The 20,834-nt window shown below is 35.9% G+C and overlaps 2 protein-coding genes across 5 annotated transcripts; one reads left to right on the top strand and one right to left on the bottom strand.

The window, feature by feature from the left end:
* Positions 1-1,313: 1,313 nt before the first annotated feature.
* On the top strand, positions 1,314-7,681 carry LOC126588484 (uncharacterized). 2 transcript variants are annotated; one of them, XM_050253574.1, is made up of 13 exons: positions 1,314-2,660; positions 3,024-3,226; positions 3,320-3,517; positions 3,876-3,947; positions 4,118-4,213; positions 4,496-4,575; positions 4,732-4,807; positions 5,084-5,294; positions 5,507-5,703; positions 6,057-6,162; positions 6,299-6,388; positions 6,477-6,579; positions 6,751-7,681. In XM_050253574.1, the coding sequence occupies exons 1-13, from the start codon at positions 2,141-2,143 to the stop codon at positions 7,217-7,219; spliced, it is 2,421 nt and encodes an 806-aa protein (XP_050109531.1). In that variant the 5' UTR covers positions 1,314-2,140; the 3' UTR covers positions 7,220-7,681. The 2 variants fall into 2 exon arrangements, with proteins under 2 accessions (XP_050109531.1, XP_050109530.1); XM_050253573.1 differs by having other exon boundaries at positions 6,477-7,681.
* Positions 7,682-12,024: 4,343 nt separating this feature from the next.
* LOC126588501 (pentatricopeptide repeat-containing protein At3g42630-like) lies at positions 12,025-14,574 on the bottom strand. 3 transcript variants are annotated; one of them, XM_050253598.1, is made up of 4 exons: positions 14,422-14,574; positions 12,783-14,114; positions 12,568-12,690; positions 12,025-12,134 (listed from the first exon to the last, which is right to left on the bottom strand). In XM_050253598.1, exons 1-2 carry the CDS (start codon positions 14,494-14,496, stop codon positions 12,954-12,956), a joined length of 1,236 nt encoding a protein of 411 aa, XP_050109555.1. In that variant the 5' UTR covers positions 14,497-14,574; the 3' UTR covers positions 12,025-12,134; positions 12,568-12,690; positions 12,783-12,953. The 3 variants fall into 3 exon arrangements, with proteins under 3 accessions (XP_050109555.1, XP_050109556.1, XP_050109554.1); XM_050253599.1 differs by lacking the exon at positions 12,025-12,134 and having other exon boundaries at positions 12,185-12,690; positions 12,783-12,827; positions 12,871-14,114; XM_050253597.1 differs by lacking the exon at positions 12,025-12,134 and having other exon boundaries at positions 12,185-12,690.
* Positions 14,575-20,834: the final 6,260 nt, after the last annotated feature.

Below are 20,834 nucleotides of genomic sequence, written 5' to 3'. Positions count from 1 at the left end.
CTTCTTGGGCAGTGCGCAATACCTGATGTAATCATTTGTTCGCATCGAAAAATTCCTTCAGTCGGCAGTACTGACAGATTCAGAATTTTATTTTATGAGGTTAAGATGTAAACATGTTGAATAAAATTTTAAGCTGAAATAACAATTAACGTCGAACAATATACATTTATTCATAATTTAAGATAAAATATTACAAGTTACTACGTACGTTATGAAACTTTTAGTTTTGTTGTAACATGAGAAAAACCAAACATTTTCTTCAAATTTTGTTCGTATGTTTTAAGGACTATGCAACATTTACTAGCTAGAGGAATAAAAGAGAGAATTACAAATTGTAATTACCTAAGATTTTAATCATGTGATGTAACAATTGGAAGAAAAATTCCTTGGAAGTGAGTAGAATCAATTCTTGGAGGTCAAGACAGCTGTACGATGCAAAGATACCGCCAATATGAATTCTTGGAGGTTATCTTAGTGATATATGAAAACTAATCAAAGCTATTTTGTTGTAAAGCAAAAAGTCCACAACCTTTCCCAGAAAGAAAAGAACCAATGGAAGTGGAGAATTAAATAGAGACTAGCACGGTAATTGAATTACTGGTTTTATTGTTAAAGTAGGAGTTGGAGAAGGTCTCCATGTTGAGTTTTAGGCTTTGTTTTACCCGTTGAAGCTAAAGTTAGAAATTTCTCTCATCTTATTGTGGAGGTTGATTCTGCTTTGGTGGTCTCTATCATTCATGGTTCTTCTAACCTTAATCATCCTCTTTATGGTCTTGTCTCGAAGTGCAAAAGTTTGATCATAGAGAACTGGAGTTGCAATTTGCAACATGTTCATAGAGAGCATAATTTTGCAGCTGACGAGTTAGCCAAGTTGGGTTTCAATAGGAGATGGATTTTCTAGAGTTTGCGGAGCCTCCTCCCTGTTTAGTTCAAACTTTTTCCGATGACTAATGTGTAGTCGCTAAAGCTAGATTAATTGTTCTTCTGCGTTTTTTTCTCTTTTTCTTCCATGTTACCAAAAAAAAAAAAAAAAACCAAAAAATATTTTATCCTCTCATGCGTAATTGTGAATTATCTGAGTGTGATAAAATGAAGTTTTTATCCTCTCATGCGGTTCATATTATAAATATGTGGATGAAATTCTTATACAATTTTAAGTAATCTAACGACACGGAAAATAATTAACTGAAATAAAAATTCAGAGGAGCGTCGAAAATTTCTTATATCCACTAAATAATGAGTAAAATAAATAAGAGAAAAATGAAGTAAACGGTTGAAATTTCAGTTGAAAAAGGAGCGAAAAGAAGGCCATTTGTTAGGAATAATAGGAGATCCCAAAACTTCAAAAGTGGGGGTTGCTGTGGTGCCGTTTTCTTGTGCGTCTTTCATCTTCTCTTCCGAGATATTTCAGATGGCCCTCAACCCCCAACCCTTCGCTCGGTCAAACCTGCCTCAAAACACGACACCGTATCCGTGATCTTCACCTCACTTCCCTCTCTGTATACGTCTGTGTAACTGTGTATGTATAGATGGATAGATATAGTAAATATATATAGAATCTGTAGAACTATTGACCCAAAGAATGACCATTTCTTTGCTTTCACGCGGGGTGGTTTTGGGTATAGCTTGTAATCTTGGACTCAAGCTTCACTCTATCTACTTTCTGTGTTTGTATATATAGAAGATTAACCACTCTCTCACTCTCACTTTCTCACTCCCACATGTGCTTCTGTTCTTATCTTTTTCTTGCTCTCTCTCTCTCTCTCTCTCTTATAGATTATACAATTGTTCTTTGACTTTGGAGAAAGTTGTTTCTGGGTTTTGCGAAAAACAGATGCTTTGAATTTTTTTAATTGGATTTTGAGCTCAAAGTGCCTGTTTTCTGGTGCTTTGTGCTCTTATCTTATTGAATTTTGTGACTTTCAGAGGTTTTTCTTTGTTGGGTTTTTGTTAAAAATTGAATCTTTTGATTGATTTGTGACTTTCTGAGGTTTTAATTGTTGGGTTTTGGTAAAGTTTGAACCTTTTGATAATTGGCTGTTGTATGTGAAGTTGACTGAATTTTGACTGTTTGCTGGGGGTTTTTTGGTGGTTATATATAATCACATTTGGGAAATTTTAATCCGGGGTTTTGAAGAAAATGAAGGGTTTTGTGTTTTTCGATTTGTTAGCTGTGTTTGTAGTCTTTCTGCTATGTGGTTTTGCTGTGGGGAAGGAATGTACAAACAGTCCTACTCAGCTTTCATCGCATACTTACCGGTATGATCTCTTATCTTCCCACAATGAAACACTCAAGGAGGAGATGTTCTCACACTACCACTTGATACCTACCGATGATTCGGCGTGGATGGATTTGCTCCCAAGAAAGTTACTGAGGGATGAAGATGAAATTGAATGGGGAATGATGTACCGGAAAATGAAAGCTTTGGGTGGTTTTGAGGCATCCGGAGATTTTCTTAAGGAAGTGCCATTGCATGATGTGAGGTTGCATCCAACTTCACAACATGGAAGGGCACAGCAAACAAATTTGGAGTACTTATTGATGTTGGATTCAGATAGTTTAATTTGGAGCTTTCGTCAGACAGCGGGTTTGTCAACCCCCGGAACACCATACAAGGGGTGGGAGGACCCGACTTGTGAGCTTCGGGGACATTTCGTTGGTTAGTCTTGTTTGTTAACTCATTCCCTTTGTTTTCTCTGTCAACATAATCATAGCTTTAGTGTAATTTCTCTGTTTCTCGCATGTTAATACATTTCTTCATTGATATTGTCTTCTTATAGTCTATACGATGTGACTGTTTGTACCTCGATTTTAGTTTGGAGAACACTTGCACATTGTTCCGATTTTTTTGGGAATGAATGATATACTATAGATGCATTCCCTGCCTCCACATTCTACTGCCTTTGTCTCTGATATATAACTGAAATTCAGCAATGATGTTGCTTTTAATTGCTATTTTAATTTTTGAAAATTCGGGTCGTGTGGATCTGTATAAAGAACGGCTTGCTTTTGTATTTTGAAGGGCATTACTTGAGTGCAACAGCACAAATGTGGGCTAGCACTCATAACCAGACCCTCAAAGATAAAATGTCTGCAATAGTGGACAATCTATCTCTTTGTCAGAAGAAAATTGGCAGTGGATATCTTTCTGCTTTTCCATCTGAAGAATTTGATCGATTTGAAGCTGTTAAGCCTGTCTGGGCTCCTTATTACACCATTCACAAGGTAGAATCTACTTCGTTTGTTACCTATTGCCATTACTTTGTTTTGATTCGAAGGGACGCGTCATTAGCTTTTCTGACTTATCTACTTTGACAGATATTGGCAGGCCTATTGGATCAGTATACATTTGCTGATAATGCTCAAGCATTGAAAATGGTGACGTGGATGGTTGAGTACTTTTACAACCGTGTTCAGAATGTGATATCGAAGTACAGTGTAGAAAGGCATTATACGGCACTTAACGAAGAAACTGGGGGGATGAATGATGTTCTCTATAAGCTATATGCTATTACGGTGCGTAAGATTTCTTGTAAAGTACTCTTGGCACTTCTTTCAGATCGTTCATTCTATGTGCAGACAGTTAATTGTGTCTTTGACCTAGTTGAAATTAGCATTAGTAGGAACTACCATTCATATATACAAGGACCTTTCTTTGAAAATATGCTATCTGGGAGATTACACTGCTTATGTATGTCATATGCCCCTTTCTAAACATTAGGAAAAAGCCCATGTGGAAGTTTCATGGAATTTACTATTTTGATGGCAACCGTATCAGAACTCAGGTTTCCATTGATATGTGAACTACTTTATAGACTTACAGTATTTTGAGCACTAGAGTTGTGACATTGACCTTTCTTGTTACTATGCTCAGGGAGATGCAAAGCATTTATTGTTGGCTCATCTTTTCGACAAACCATGCTTTCTGGGAGTGTTGGCAGTGCAGGTAACCATTATTTTCGGTTCAGTATGTCTAGCGAGACCCTAGGTTTCTTGCATATTTTGTATTCCTCTCTCTTTCTGTTGGTAAACACCAGCTATGACAGCTAAATTTCTTTCTTCTCTGAACCTTTTCTTTTAGAATCCCTCTCATCAAAGTAGTTTTGATATTTGTAGGCTGAGGACATATCTGGTTTTCATGCTAACACACATATCCCAATTGTTATCGGTGCTCAAATGCGATATGAAGTCACTGGTGATCCACTTTATAAGGTAAATGATCTATTCATCTTACAGACTATCTGAACTATGATTCAACAAAACCTAAGATCCTTTCTAAGGTTTATGTTTGACCTCAACAAATCGGCTTTCCCCCCCTTGCACACCATTCAAATTTTGTGTATGTTACTTCTCTTCTTATAAAACAGCATTGCACTTGCGTTTTTAATTTTTAATTTTTATTCTTTTTACCATCTTTTCTATTTCCTTAGTGTCTATACCATTGGTATTATGGTGGTTTATTCTGTCATTTATTAAAATATCTGAAATTTTCAGGAAATGAGTTCTTTCTTTATGAACATTGTTAACTCTTCTCATAGCTATGCAACCGGAGGGACATCAGTCGGCGAGTTCTGGTACTAAAATTCAGATATTAATGTTTCATTTTCAGCTCATTCATAATAAGCTCTTCCTTTTGCCTGAATCCTAGTACTACTGTGAGGATAAGTAGTTATAAAGTCTTAACATGGGTCCTGAATTGTTTGGATTTGCTTTCCTCAACTTGTGAGCAGGTCCGACCCTAAAAGGTTGGCAAGCACTCTAAAAACAGAGAACGAGGAGTCGTGCACAACTTATAACATGCTGAAGGTATGCCAGTTGTAACCGTTCTCAAGGCTGATGGATTTTTATGAGTTATGCGAAAAGTTGATTGATTGATTGATTTACATTTAAATATATTTCATTTCATAGAGCTAGAACCGGTGCTGGGGTACCTTATATATTACACATAGCAGTTATAATTTAGTGTATTGTCAATAATTTAGTGTAGTGCATGAGTTCATCATTATCGATTGAGTTTTGCTGTTATGTACGATAAAGGCCTTGTTTCTGCTGCTCCTTTAGCACATCTTGATGATTTTGTAGGTCTCTCGCCACCTGTTTAGATGGACCAAAGAAACAGCATATGCGGATTATTATGAGCGAGCTCTGACAAATGGCGTGCTAGGCATCCAAAGAGGGACAGAGCCTGGAGTCATGATTTACATGCTTCCACTAGGTCGTGGAACTTCCAAGGCCAGAAGTTACCATGGTTGGGGAAAACCGTTCGACTCTTTCTGGTGCTGCTATGGCACTGGTGCGGGATTCTTAAATTTCCTTGTCCCTTTTGTCTTTTCCGCATTACAGATTTCTTCTGAAACCGTCATGATCTATATATCGTGATGATGTGCCTTCTCATTTTCAATTTGTTCTGATGGAAGAAAAATTTAGATTGTGTCTCGACTTGTTCCTGTTATAGGTACTGTGTAACAACTGTCAGTTATGTCTAACTTCTTGATGCTTTTGTAGGAATTGAGTCATTCTCAAAGCTAGGAGATTCCATATATTTTGAAGAGGAGAAAGAAGCTCCTGCACTTTTCATTATCCAGTATATCTCAAGCTTTCTTGATTGGAAATCCGGACAAATTGCGCTTAATCAGACAGTTGATCCTGCCAATTCAAGGGATCCTTACCTTAGAGTCACGCTAACATTTTCTTCAGCGGAGGTATATATTACATTGTCATTAACATTATCACACAGTCGGTGTTCACAATTCATCCTTCTGCCATCTTATTGCTTAGTCTTTCAGTTGCAATTTTGTTTCTACTGTTTCTCTGGTATGCTCGGCAGCTCTCTTATTTTCATAAGGATTTGTGAAACACTTTCAAGGACATCGTAAACACGTCCTCCAATATTTGACACTCATTTAGAAACCTGTAAAAGAGTCATCCTTGTCTATAAACAAACATGTGTATGTTTCGGTTTATAGATTCACTAAAACAAACATATATACTGTCATTTTGTCTCGTGTCCTTGTAAGTCTAACATAGAATTTTATACTGGATCTAAATGATGCAGGGGACAGGCATATCATCTACGTTGAACTTGCGAATTCCAATTTGGACAGATTCAACTGGTGCAAAAGCAGCATTGAATGGTCAAACTCTGAGTGTTCCAGCTCCAGGTGAGAGATATACTCACAGTTTCCCCTCTATTTCTGCAGTTGGAGTCAGTTCAATGTTCATTAGAAACCTCTTTCCTTTGTATTTTGGGTGCAAACTATAGGATCAACTGATATTATTTTTGTGTTCGTATTGCAGGTAGTTTCCTAACAGTCACAAGAAAATGGAGTCCTGGTGACGTTTTGACGCTTCAGCTACCCTTTAGTCTAAGAACAGAGGCTATTAAAGGTAGTTTATAGTACATTCCTATCGATGAACAAAATATTTTGTTTTGTGAATGATATATAACTGACAAAGCCCTTTGAACAAAACTCAGATGATCGGCCTGAGTATGCTTCGATTCAAGCAATTCTTTATGGTCCATATCTGCTAGCGGCTCATACCAGTGGCAACTGGGACATTAAGACCGGCTCTGTTAGGTCTGTTTCTGACTGGATAACTCCAATCCCTTCCTCATACAATAACTTCTTGGTTTCTCTATCTCAAGAGTCTGGAAGCTCAAGTTTCGTCATAGCCAACTTAAACGAATCAATTGTACTGGACAAGTTTCCTGAAACCGGCACTGATGCGGCTAATCATGCCACTTTCAGGCTCGTTATAAATTACTTGTCCACAAAACTCTCTTCAGCAAATGATGTTAAAGGCAAATCGGTCATGCTAGAACTCTTTGATCTTCCAGGAAAGGTTGTAGTGCAGCAAGGGAAAGACAAGAACCTGGGTATAGCGGACATGTCCACTAGTAAAGACACTTCAGCTTTTCTTTTGGTTCCAGGTTTGGATGGAAAAAACACCACAGTATCCTTAGAGTCCGAAAGCAACGCAGGTTGCTATGTGTGTAGCGAAACAGTTAAGGCGAATGCAGGCTTGAAGCTCGTCTGCAGTTCAGAGTCATCGGGCGCCGGATTCAATCAGGCAGCCAGCTTTGTGATGAACAATGGAATAAGTCAGTATCATCCTATCAGCTTTGTTGCTAAAGGGACACCAAGGAACTTTCTTCTAGCGCCATTGTCGACCTTCAAGGATGAATCTTATTCCGCTTATCTCAACATTTCGACCTGATAAGTAGGGTTTGGATTGTTGAAGCCGGAGCTGAACTATGCGATAGACAAACTATTTGTGATGGTTTTTCTCGGGATGGCACTGGTTGCTTCAAATTATTCATCGCTTCTGCACATAGGGCGGGATGAATTTATTCATTCAGGATTCTTATTAGGGATCACAGGGCTTAGAAGTTGGGTAAAAACAGTTATTTATTCTAGTAATTATCTTGTATATTCTCAGCTTTCTAATTGATTAGGGTTCTTGCCATTTGTATCCATGCCATTAAGAAATAATCACTGTAGCTTAGATACTGCAGTGTACTCTTGTTCATGAAGAGTATTCAGGGTTTGAAATATGTAATGAGGAAAGCTTGGCTCCTTATTATTGAAGTAGGATTTCCTCCTCAAGCTACTTTGTGATCGATTCACATAACTTCGTGTTTATGATTAAAACCGTTTATATTATAAATCATTTCGTAAAGATCATGTCTACAAAAATCAATTTAAAACAGAGGTCGTTCAGTCAATTAGCTACAGCAATAGATAAATTTCTAAATTCGATTTATAAGGACACGAGACAAAATATATCATATATATAAGAACACAAAAAAAAAAAATCACAAAAATCGAAATAACACAAAAAATCTTGTCCATGTCATTATGTACAAATAGAATTGATTACAACATTTCTAATCAAAACACAAAATCAGTAGAGTACTATACAAGCAATAAAAAGGGACTACATTGTAATTTTCTTTTACTAAAAATTGTGTTAGTAGGATAAATGATTATTTTTAGGGGGAAGGGGAATTGAACCCACACGAGGGTACATAAGTATGATTGTTTTTCGTCATTACGATAAAGCGCAATATGCGGCACTAAATTATAGTTCACATACGACTTAATGTTTGGTTAGTGTTTCGAAAATTCTACTTTACTTACAAATTTGACTCTCAGCAGTCCGAACTGTCTATTTTCTCTAGCACGCGTGGGACAAACGTGACGTAGTGACCTTGGCTTTTTTCTTGGAACACTATAGTAAACAAGAAAAAATAGGCCGAATTTTCTAAACGGGCCCTTCTTAGTATGAAAACCTAATAAGCTTTTGGGCCTTTCTATATATAACGTTTCGCCTAGGGTTTGAATTTTTTCGTCATCATTTTAGGGTTTTGGGGTTTCAGTGCAGAGCTTCAGACGTCAGCCATGGCGAAGAAGAGGAATGGGTGGTTTAGGAGTGAGGTGCTTAAAAAAAAAACACCCATGAAAAAAAGCTGTGAGGGTTTTAGGTGTTTGGTAAACTAAAAAAAAAAAGGCTTATTTTGGAAGCTGCTGTGAGAATAAGCTGAAATCAAAAGAAAAGCTGAAGCAGCTATTTGCAGCTTTGGAAAACTCGCTTTTTTTCAAAGCACACGGAGCTACAGTGCTCCTTTAATGAAAAGACCCACTATCAGACTACTTTTTTTTTCCAAATGCACTTTTACAAAAAAAAATTACCAAATTCTGCTGATTTATTTCACAACCGCTTATTCTCATAGCACAGCCGTTTTTTTTCAAAGCACAGCAATACCAAACCAGCCCGAAGAGGAGCCGAGTCAGAACAGAAGAGTGCGTCGCCAGAGAGTACACCATCAACCTCATGGATGGTATATCTTCAACCCCTTTAAATTTCTGCGTCTTTTTCTTTATTTCTAGCCTTAATTTTTATCTGAAGTTATTACATTGCAACTGCGAATAATTATGGTTGTATATGGACTCAAAATTTAGATGCTATTTTGCTTGGAGTTAATATTAAACTCCAATATTAATTGAAAAAATATGTGCTTTTTATAGTAATTTGAGTTGGAAGTGAAGAAGAACATTTCTTGGATTTAAGATTAACATTAATTTTAGGATGATAATTAAGCTAAATTTGCTTGTATCCACTAGTTCAATGTGTTGGATGTATGTCAACAATCTGTGATAAAATTATATATACTAATAAATAATAAATGCGAATAGAAAAATTAACAGAGTATGAAAAAAACAAAAATATAAAAACAGACAACTTGAAAGATCAAGGCTTGCGTACCGCAATGTCCTTGAAACATAAATTTCGTCCCTACTCAGTGCTTTTTAGTTCTACGGAGGTCTGCTTCACCAGGATTCAACGATCAAGTTAGAATTCCAGTACCGGAAAACTTAACTTCTGTTCTCTCAGTAAGAAGGTTTAGGAATGTAGAAGAAGAATTTGATATTTTTATGTGTTCTAAATACCATGCAGATGAATGTATATATAATAGGTTTATACTTGTTCGCAACATGTATGAAAATGGGGTGCGTTTGTTGGAAGTCATCTTTCACAGAGGAGTGCTTTGCTCTGCATTCTTTCATCTCAACAGACTTCATTTGAAAAGATGAGTCTGTTGATAAAAAATTAAGTAATTAATTAAATTCAAAATTAATTAAAAATTAATTAATTAAATCCGAAAATAATTAATTTAATTATTAGAGCCCAAGCCCAAGGTCTATCTTTGGATAATTAATTATATATTAATTATAATTAATTAGTACACCTCAAAGCCCAACCCTAAGGATGAGCCTAATTTTATTCTCCAAGGCCTATCACTCCAATCACTTGTTATAAGGCACAAAGCCTTATAAAGTGAGGAAACCTTTTGGGAATGGCCAATGTGGGACAATGAAATTTCTACTTAAAATTTCCAACACAATGGAGATTCCATTTCCATGTTTAAATGTTTACGTGCAACAAGCGATGAAAATACGAAATGAACTACCTTTCTGAGTTTGTGGTTGAACTGTTTCTAGTAGATACATTTACATGCATTAATTGTGAAAACTTTACTTAGTTTAGTCCCCGACAACTGATATTTGTAGTAAAAAAAACTTTATACTTAGTTTAGTCCGCAATTAATTATAATTAGTTTTGTTCATCAATCAATATTGTGTTAATTATCACATTTCTAACAAAGGTGGGACTCATCTATGTGAACACACACAAGTTTTCTGCGTGTTGAGATGGCACAAGTAGCACTACTCTTCCGTGAGTAATTAACACATTTTGTTTGATTTTTGGTGGCGCTTATAGAGAACAACCCATCAAATGAAGGGCAAGCTCACGATGCTCCAAATACAGATTTCTTACTTCCATTTCGTTGCTACTGTACGCGCAAACGAGTAGGGTTCATTTAATTCTTAACTTTTTCTTTTTAAGAAACCTCTGTGGTTATTTTTTAATCTGATGATCAACATATATACCTATATATACACTATGCAATTAAGAAGCTAGTTCCTGATGACTAAATATTTTTAGTTATGACAAATTGTAGGTAGATGTAGTTGATTTGTGGAGAAAAACATGATCAAACGGACGAATTATGGAGTGATTCAAATTGGAGGACGTTCGTGTGTTCCTTAGCTTGTTCGTGTCAAAATTTGGAATTTTTCTACCAAGCGATTATTTTCTGCCGATTTATTAAAGAAACAGTGCGCGTTACTGGAAAGTGACGTTTCTGAACTTAAATTGCGTTTTTGGAGCTCGAGATGACTGCAAATGGGTTCGTGGCCTTCTTGAGAAGTGTTCAGGATAATCCAAGCTTTAAATCCAGCTATTTGGGCCAGTTTTGGAGCTGATTTGGGTCCAAAACGTGGTTGTACAGATTTCTAAGCGAATTTATCAAAGTCAATTTAGGATTATGTTTCCTAATTTATTTCAATTTATTCAGTTTCCTAGTCTTATTCTAAGAACTTTTACTAGGAGGATTTTATGTATGGCACGTTTATGTACCCGTAATTGAAATCAATTTACGGAATTAGATTCCGATTACGGCATACACCTTTGTTTACATGATCTTGGGGAGTCAAAATACATGTGGAGTCCACATGCATTAAGGAATCCAACTCCTAATTTTGGAGGAATTGAACTCCCTACATAAAGGAGGCATTTCAATTCCTTGTGACTTGAGGAATCCGGAATGGATTTTATTTACCAATTATGCCCTTACTTGTTTTTAATTATCCCAACATTGTCCTTCATTTGACACTTATTATGCCATCTTTTAATAAATAAATAAAACATATTTATATATTTTTATATAGATGAATTTTATCATATAAATTTCAATTAATTAGTATGAAAATAATTTATTTATGTAAAGGCAATTTAGTAATCAACCTAGTTTTCATTTCGATTGAAGTGAATTAGTAAACAATTTATGAAAGCTCAAGGAGTCGCTCAAGCACATCATCTTATCCTGGAACAAAAATCTTTTTGGATTAGAAATGTTTAAAAGGTGTAGCAAAATTGAATTCTTCTCGTAATATTGCTCAGCCCGCCTCCCTGTAACCTTTGCAAGTCCATCTCTGTTTTCTCAAATAATTTCTGGTAGGGACTGCAAAAGAGTTGTTTAAGTCTGCGTAGTTGTGTAAACTGGGAAATCCCGAATGTATGTTTAGAAAACCCAGATGATACTGTGTGATGCGCTTGTGGAGCTTGTTTTCACTTGTCTTTGAGGTTTTCTTTCTGTCTACATATGTTGTACTGTTTTACTGTCCGTTGAAGATTTATCATTAAACTCCCTTTTTCTTAAAAACATAAAATCTCCTCTGGCAAAGGCATTCCGCACTCGAGAGTCGAGACATAAATGCTGATAGCACTTTCCTAAACTCATAAGTGGCATTCTTTGGAAGGACATGCCGTTATTTTTTGCAAGGTTCATACTTACAATATCATGCTCTGATACCGCATATTTGCTGGGCTACCACTATTCTCAAAAGCTTAAACTATTACGGTATGAAGATTAATTACTTCATTTTGTACCACATATATTTATAACAACTAGGAGCTTTCTCTTTCATTACGAAGGGACAAAGTACAGATGTATTCATAGTTCATACCCTTAGCTGTTCTATACCTTGCAGGACAACAATTCAAGTACCTGGTCGGGATAGCAGCATTGCCAACTAATTAGTACAAGACACCCCAGCAGGATATTATGCTCACACGTATTAATGTAGAGTTGATGTTTAAATAGTCTTAAGGCTCCACAACAACAGGATGTTTTTGCCAGAAATTATACTGAGGAAATTATTTATATGTACGTATCATCAACTTCCCAACAATTTAGGCTTCTTGTGAAAGTAGAAAAGCTAACAGTTTCATCTGTTAATTTGAGAAGGTACTTTTCAAGCCAATGAAACTATAAAGAAACAATCAATATGTGATATTAAGGTTACATAGCAGGTTTATGAAGCATAGAAGGGAAACTGCAGTAAACAGCAAACGAAACAGACTTGAGAGAAATTAGTTTTGACTGCAGATCAGTTTCAGCATGCGAGATTCAGAAGGAATAGTAGTTGGACTGCTCTTACCTTTATTTCACACTCCTCGGAGTTTTCTTTGAGTCTGAATGAATGTAGCATCTTCATTTTAGCTTTTGATAAGTTCATAACAATGGTAAGTCATCCATCAGCAATATCCAACTTCATCTCAGCCTGAACATGGAGATCCACACAAGATCCATGAGATTAGGAATGCATTTTGTGCTTAACTAAAATGAACATAATAAGAAAGTCCAGATACGTACCGATTGCACAATGCAGGACGAGGCATATCTGAGCTGCATTTATCACTTTGTTACATACATGCACTAATTGAACCAATAGAATGCAAACTGGAACTGATAGACATAGTATTATCAGTGACAATAATCCTTTCCTGACAATCAGTCAAACATGCACAATATGCAGGTCGCTAGTCAGTAATTCCAAAAGATCTGATTCCTCCGGTATGTTTTTTTCAAATATACTGAAATTAACTTCCTATAAGTCCATTCCCTTTGCCTCTGGAACTCCAAAAATGCCTCTGAGCTTGCATGAAAGTCTCCTTTTCCCAAAACTTCAAACACAAATGGATCCGTTAACACCAATGGGGAATCATCCAAATTCATTTTATTGAGGGCAAAATACAAATTCCGTCCTAGTCTTCTATCCAAGTATGCATCAACAACACAGCCGCAAGTCACAAGATCGGGAACAACTTTCTCATGTTTCATGTGTTCAAGGCTAAGATGGAGATCCCACAGTAGAGACATCTTTGAAAAGGCCAGAGCACGGATATTAAATGTAGTAAGATCGGGGTGGAAACCAGCTTCCACCATTCTCAAAAATTCTCTTTGTAAGCTTTTCATCTTAAAATTCGCAGCAAAGGATAACAACAAAAGGTTCCACAGAAGATTTCCCAAGTTTCTTCTACCTAGACCTACATCCTTCAGGAACTCAGCTAATCCATAAAACTTCCTGCGCTTCAGATACGCAAATGACATTGCCCGGATTCCCTCTTCCTCTATCAGAAACCTAGACCTTTTAAGGTGGCCATAAGCGGTCTCCATCTCGGTCAGGGAACCAAAAATGCTATAGTATCTGATAAAGGCATTTCCAGTGGCAGAGTCCACCGGGAAACCCATTGAAATCATTTCTTTCAATGCACCTTCCATCAATTCAAGCTGGCCTCCCTTCCCAAAACAAGCGATAGCTAGCGAGTAAACCTCCGGAAACAAACTCAAATACCTCCTAGCCCTCAGCTGGCCCAAAATTTCATTCACTTTTTCAAAACATCCCGCATTTCCATAAACATCAAATAACTGCGAAACAACTTGAATACTAGGCACAAAAGAAGTACGTAACATTTCGTTCCACACTTCTTCCGCTTGAGGAAAAAGGCCATTGTTGGCATGGCACAGCATCAAAGCAGATAGAGTGGAGTTGCTGGGCAAAAGACCATCTGATTTCATTTCGAGTAAAAGCTCCTGAGCTACATGAGGCAACTTTTGCCTACTTAAACTCCGAATTATCCGCACGCAATCTACATAAGTAGCTTGGCCATTAAAACACTCATCCCGCTTCCATTTCCGGATTATCTGTTGCAAGCACAGCCCAAATAAAGGGATATCCTTGAAGAAATCTAAAGCAATATCATAATCTTCAACTCATTTTACACAAATGATGGGTAATTAAAGAGTTCCAAGACACTAATATGTACACTCTTTGCACAAAAGTGACAGTTTTTTCTTCGGATAATCAAACACTAGATCAAGAAATTCATAAAATTCATAAACCTGCTAAAACAAATTACGGGCATTTGTTGAATCGAAATTTGATTAAAAAATACAAGTCCCAATTCTGCAAATACAGTAAAATGTTCATGAGAGAGAGAGAGAGACCGACCTTGCGTGCTAATGCTCGATTTGGGTTGAGAGAAGCTGAAGCACGTATTGGGCTCAGAAGAACCGTGACCTCCATTTCCTGACACAGCTGACAAATTTGAACCCTCCGTTTAATGCATTTGGATATTAATACTACATTTGGAAATGCTCCATTGAAATGTTTTTTTTTCCCGATAATTTTTAAATAAAGATTAAATAGTTTCATGTATAATATTTGCACGCTGAAAATACTTTATTCAATATTAATTGACGCATAAATTTATATATTTATTATTCGTTAATTGTTTAGATATAAATGAACAACTTCTTTCTATAGTATTGATATCTGATTGAAATTACAAATGAAAGAAATGCATCTTTTCGTTATGAGACCTGCTTACGTTATTTGTTGTGTGTTTGTAAATTTAGGACGTGTCAATAAATCAATTTGGTCACTGAGAATTTTTTTTAACTACTAATAATTATACGGGTTTGGTACTGTATACCCTTGGTAATGATACCATTATTGTATCAAAAATGTATAATTTGGTATAAATACTGTATTATTTCCAATTAGACAAAATTTCAATACAAATTTAGGATGGTACGGTTGGTTAGATAATTTGGTAAAAAGTTTCATCCTAACCATATACGTGAGATGTGCATGTAGGAGGACTTGTTTGCACATACATGGTTAGTTAGTGGGTAGCAATTGTAATAACGGAAATCACTGGCTCCATATATTCATTAATTATAAGGAAAACTAATGAAAATGGTTTGAAAATTTTGAGTTTTAATGATAAGGACAAAATAAAGGGTAAAGTGAATAGTACCAGGATTGACTTTTTAGTGTAAAAATGTGGTTTTTCGTTAAAGTGAACAGTACCGGGTGCTTTTCGCTAAAGTTCCCTTAATTATATGGCGGAATGCAATTGAAATTGAGCATAAAATTGTTAATCAGAAACAAAAGTATTAAGTAATAAGACTCAACCATTGGAAGATGAAAACGGAGAGAATGAATAACTAGATTTGATGCATTTCTTAGAGTTGAGTCCTTGCAACACTTATTCTCTAGACAAAAATTCTTCACGTTTTAAACTTTAAATACAAGGAAAATTAATGAAAAATGCTTAAAAACTTTGAGTTTTAACGATAAGGATAAAATAAAGGGTAAAATAAATAGTACCAGGTTTGACTTTTTAGTGTAAAAATATGATTTTTCGTTAAAATGAACAGTATCGCGAGCTTTTCGTTAAAACTCCCTTAAATAAAATCTGAATATCAAATTGACTATCAAATAGACAAGTACGTGACCTACTATTATCAAAATATTTACAAATGTGCCATACCACCTTAAATATGTTAACAAATTTAATTACCCACAATAATTAAGGCAATTAAGTGCCTTATTATTACAAAGTTATCCACTCATGAGTTTCTCACGTTATTTTAATACTTGTCTTACAATCATGTCTTTCAATTTTTAGGCGCATTTCGCCTCCCATCCAGCTTTTCAATTATGCATCCGGAACTCCTACCAGGGGTTTACAATATGGTTCAAAACCCTAAAAGATCAAACCTATGAGAGACAAGCAAGCTAGCTCGGCTAGTTTCAATCAAACAAGCAGCTTGAAGGTCATTTTGTTCCACATTCCGGAGAAATTATTCTGGGATGATTCGCTCATGGTTTGTTGGTAACTATCCATCTTCGAAGCAGAGCGCAATCTTAGACGCATGGTTAAGGGCAATTGTGGGAACCATGATTTTTTTGGACCATAACGTATGGCACCTTAGTTGGCAAGAAGGACGGCAATGTCCATAGCCTGTGAAGCGCAATTCGATAGTCTTACTCTTGCAGGCTAGGATTAAGCCCATTACTGATACTACTTGTCTCTCAAGTAAGCAAATCCTAATTAGAGTTATCCAATTTCTTAGTGCAATGGGTCCTCATACCTTTTGTCATCAATTTTGGTAGTACTTATGAGAGTGATGGGCTCTGGGTTGGGTGGGGATTGGAATTTGCTATTTTTGGAGACGAATGAGGAAAGTAAGAAGAAGAAAGGGCTTGGGAGGGGAGGTTGAGTTAGATTTACAAATGAGATGTTTGTGCCAAATTTTTTTCTCTAATTTTAAGTAAGGATAATTTAGAAATATTACGGGTTTCCAGAAAACTACGTAAATTTAATTATGGGTGTCCAAAGAAATAGGGACCAAAAACGGATAAAGCAGCTAAACTATAAGGCAAGTAAAGCCTATCCGGGCCATAAAAGTGCACGGCAAGCCCATGCAAAGGGTTTGTCCAAAGAAAAAAAAAAGTACACCACTCTTTAATAAATTATGACATGGTAAGCCGTGTCACATGTGACTTATATATGGGTTGACATGTACGCTACATTTGCACCACAATGGTGAGAAAAAAAAAACCCATCAATTTTGTAGAAGATTAGACATTCTAATAAACAAAAGATACAAATTGATACAATTTTAAAACCTCATGATTGCATTATAAGAAAATGAGAAGGTCATAACACATTTTGAAAACTTTCTCAAAATGTAATTAGTTGAATAAAAAATGGAGTTTTAACAAAAAGCCCACGATATTATTCACCTTAATGAAAAACCACATTTTTACACTAAAAAGTCAAACCTGGTACTATTCACTTTACCCTTTATTTTGTCTTTATCATTAAAACTCAAAGTTTTCAAGCAATTTTCATTAGTTTTCCTAATAAAAAACCTATGTTGGATTGGACTGTGCCTTTTGGGCTTGGGTCGAGAATGATGACCCATATACATGAGGAGGACCTCCGTGCCCATGTTGTTTCACTATTGAGTCACCGATCCACGTCAACCACTTGGCACACGAGTTTAAGCAGCAAATTGAGGGGTGATTTGGGAGTGAGGTGCTTAAAAAAAAAGCACCCATGAAAAAAAGCTGTGAGGGTTTTAGGTGTTTGGCAAAAAAAAAAGGGCTTATTTTGGAAGCTGTTGTGAGAATAAGCTGAAATCAAAGGAAAAAGCTGAAGCAGCTTTGGAAAACTGATTTTTTTTCAAAGCACACGGAGCTACAGTGCTCCTTTAATGAAAAAACCCACTATCAGACTGTTTTTTTTTTTTCCAAAAACACTTTTACAAAAAAGTTTACCGAACACTCTACTGATTTATTTCACAGCCGCTTATTCTCACAGCACAGCCGCTTATTCTTACAGCAGTTTTTTTTCAAAGCACAACAATACCAAACCAGCCCTGAGAGTGCCCGAATATAATAATCCAAGATTGTAGAAGCTTTTTAGTTTATAGCAGCTAAAAAAAAAAGACCAATTTTTTCATGGGAGCGTACCAGCGGCTAAAACCCTAGACCTCTCTCAGTAAGTACAAGTCTTTCTCTCAAACCTTTAAGACCCCCATCTCTGCAATGTAGCTACATTTTCTCATATCACACACTTTTTTTTTTCTTTCAAAAATTTGGAAGAAGATGAAAACAAAATGCTCAGCTGATCGGAAGAGCAAATGGGTCAAATGAGTGCTGTACATCTGAAAGCCTCAATAACACTTGCCCATTTTATCTCTCTTTCCTTTTAGCAATTTTCACCTGAGTGAAAAGGTGGTCTTCTTCCCAAATTTGTTGAGATACTAGTGGGCTTTTGAATTTTTTTGTTCTTTTTTTTTTTTTTTGGGGATAAAATTTGGGATATGCTTTTGGAAGCTGTAAAAGTATTTGGGAAATTTTGGGTTTCTTGTGAAATGTTCATGGGTCATTTTTGTATCCTTGTATTTTGGTGTGTTTTGTTGTGGGTAATGCGAGTTGGGATTTTTTTTTCTTATTTTCTTTCTCAATTTCTTAAGGAAAAATTAATATCCGGTCTCTAGTTACTAATGTTCATTGACTAAAACCTTATTAGTTTTTAGAATTTAATCTAAGTCCCAAGCATTAACATAATAATGAATTTACATGTTAGTTACATAATTTTTTAAAATAAAAATTAATAATTAATTTAGAATTTTAATACTCACACCTTTATTAAACATCTAACTAATTTTCAATTCAAAACATTTCAAAAATAAATAAATAAATAAATTAGAATAAGTTTCTACCCATTAGCTTTTTTAAAAAATGTTTTCAATTTTTTAATCTTATATGTACCCATTCATGTAATTTTTTCAAATTTTTAATCTTAAAATGTACTCTTTTAAATATACCAATTTGTTATATTTTTATATAAAATCTATTCTTTTTTTTTTTCTAATCCATTTTTAAACTTATATGGTTACATTCTTTTTTCTTTGATTTGAGAATGTATCAATGTGAACTTTAATCGAAGAAATTTACTGATGTTATTAAGCCTAATATCTTTTTTTTTTTTGTGATTTTGAAGAATGTACCTATGTTTTGGTATAATAATTTTTTGGTTAATTTTGATGAATGTACCTATGTTTATATATATACACACACACAATAGTACATTTATATTTTAATATTTTTAATCTCACAAATTATGGTTTTTTATTTAAAATCTCATTAATATTTCATTTTTCAATTTAAAAAATATAGGAATATACATAGAAATAAATTATCACATTAATTTCAAGGATTTTGATCAAAAATTGAAAACCAACAAGGTTTCAATATGTTGATGCACAAAACCGGAGGTCTTGGAACAATGTAAATCCGACCGTGAATCGGCAAGAAAGTAAATAACACAGGATGTATCGTGGTTCACCCCAAGATTTGTGCTACGTCCACACTGATTGTATTTCTCTGACTGTATGTATGGATTACAAGGGTGAGGGGGAGTCCTCTAGAGAAGGAGAGAGTTTGAGAGAGCCTCTGTGTATGTGAGAGGGTTGTGAGGGTGAGAGCTTGAAGGTTGTGAGGATGAGAGCTTGAGGGGGTGAGGAGGTCTTAGAATTGTAAGGGTGAGGATGCCTTTTTATAGACTAAGGGCTCCTCCCTTTTTTACATATTTGCCCATTCCTTTATTACATAATTACATTTAAGTCCTCCGAGTATTTATACGAGATCTAAATACGGATGCCCTAAGTATGGTACAAATAGTAGTCCCCCAAGTCTTCAATCAAGAGAGTATTTTGGCTAGAGACTTGAAATTCAGTCCATGTGTAGACCGAAATAACTAGATGTTGTCTTGAACTGATGCTCGATATGAGGCGGTGGTCAATCTGAAGTGATGCTCAACTAGAAGTAGCACATGTTGCTAGGCTGCTCTGCTTGTGGCTTATGTTGCCTTGGCTGGCTCGGCTTGTGGCGTTGAAGGTGAGGGAGTCCTTTTTATAGAATAAGGGCTCGCTCATCAATACATAAATGATGGGTTAGAGTCGATGTTCGCGGTGAGGCGGTTGCTCATCAGGCGGTGATGTTCTCTAATGATGATGAAGGAGTCCCTTTTATAAAATAAGGGCTCGCTCCTCAGTACATGAATAATGGGTTAGGAGTGATGATCGCGGCGATGCGTTTGCTCAGTAGGCGGCGATGCTCTCTAATGATGGTGATGGAGTCCCTTTTATAGAATAAGGGCTCGCTCCTCAATACATGAATAATGGGCTAGAGTTTATGCTCTCTAATGATGGTGAGGGAGTCCATTTTATAAAATAAGGGCTCACTCCTCAATACATGAATAATGGGCTAGAGTCCCCCAAGTATTTTTCATGAGGCCCAGTTGAGGCCCAATATATGGTACATAATGTAGTCCTTCAAGTCTTCAGTCAATAAAGTTTGTTGGCTAGAGACTTGAAATTCGAACCATGTATGGGCCGAAGTGACGGTTGTTCGGAGGCAGTATTTGTATACCCTGCACTGAAACTTTATAGGTGAAGCTTTGCAAGTAAAGCTTTTGAAGCTAGAGCTCTTTAAATGAAGCTTTTGAAGCTGATTGACATGAGTGATGCTCATGAATGTTTATGTTAATTGACATGAGTGATGCTCATAGATGTTGACATGAGTGATGCTCAATGTTGACATGAGTGATGCTCATGAATGTTGACATGAATGATGATCATGAATGTTTATGTATGATTAACATAAGTGATGGTCATGAATGTTTATGTATGATTAACATGAGTGATGTATGATTAACATGAGTGATGCTCATGAATGTTTATGTATGATTAACATGAGTGATGCTCATGAATATTTATGTATGATTGACATAAATAATGCTCATGTATGATTTTGAAGTACTGGATGTACTTTTGATCACTTGGTTGGTGATAATACCGGCAGGGTGCCGAATAAATTTGGAGTACTTGACGTACTTTTGATCACCTGGTTGGTGATAATAGTGGCAGGGTGCCGAATAATATTTTGTAGTACTGGACGTACTTTTGATCACTGGTTGGTGATAATAGAGGGCCTGGCTCTTTTAGGCATATGGGCCTTCGCCCTCTACATAACATTCTAGCCCATTATTTTGGGTTTGC

This window comes from Malus sylvestris, chromosome 11 (genome assembly GCF_916048215.2).
Source record: "Malus sylvestris chromosome 11, drMalSylv7.2, whole genome shotgun sequence".
NCBI classification, from domain to species: domain Eukaryota; kingdom Viridiplantae; phylum Streptophyta; class Magnoliopsida; order Rosales; family Rosaceae; genus Malus; species Malus sylvestris.
This window is presented reverse-complemented; position numbering and strand designations above follow the sequence as displayed.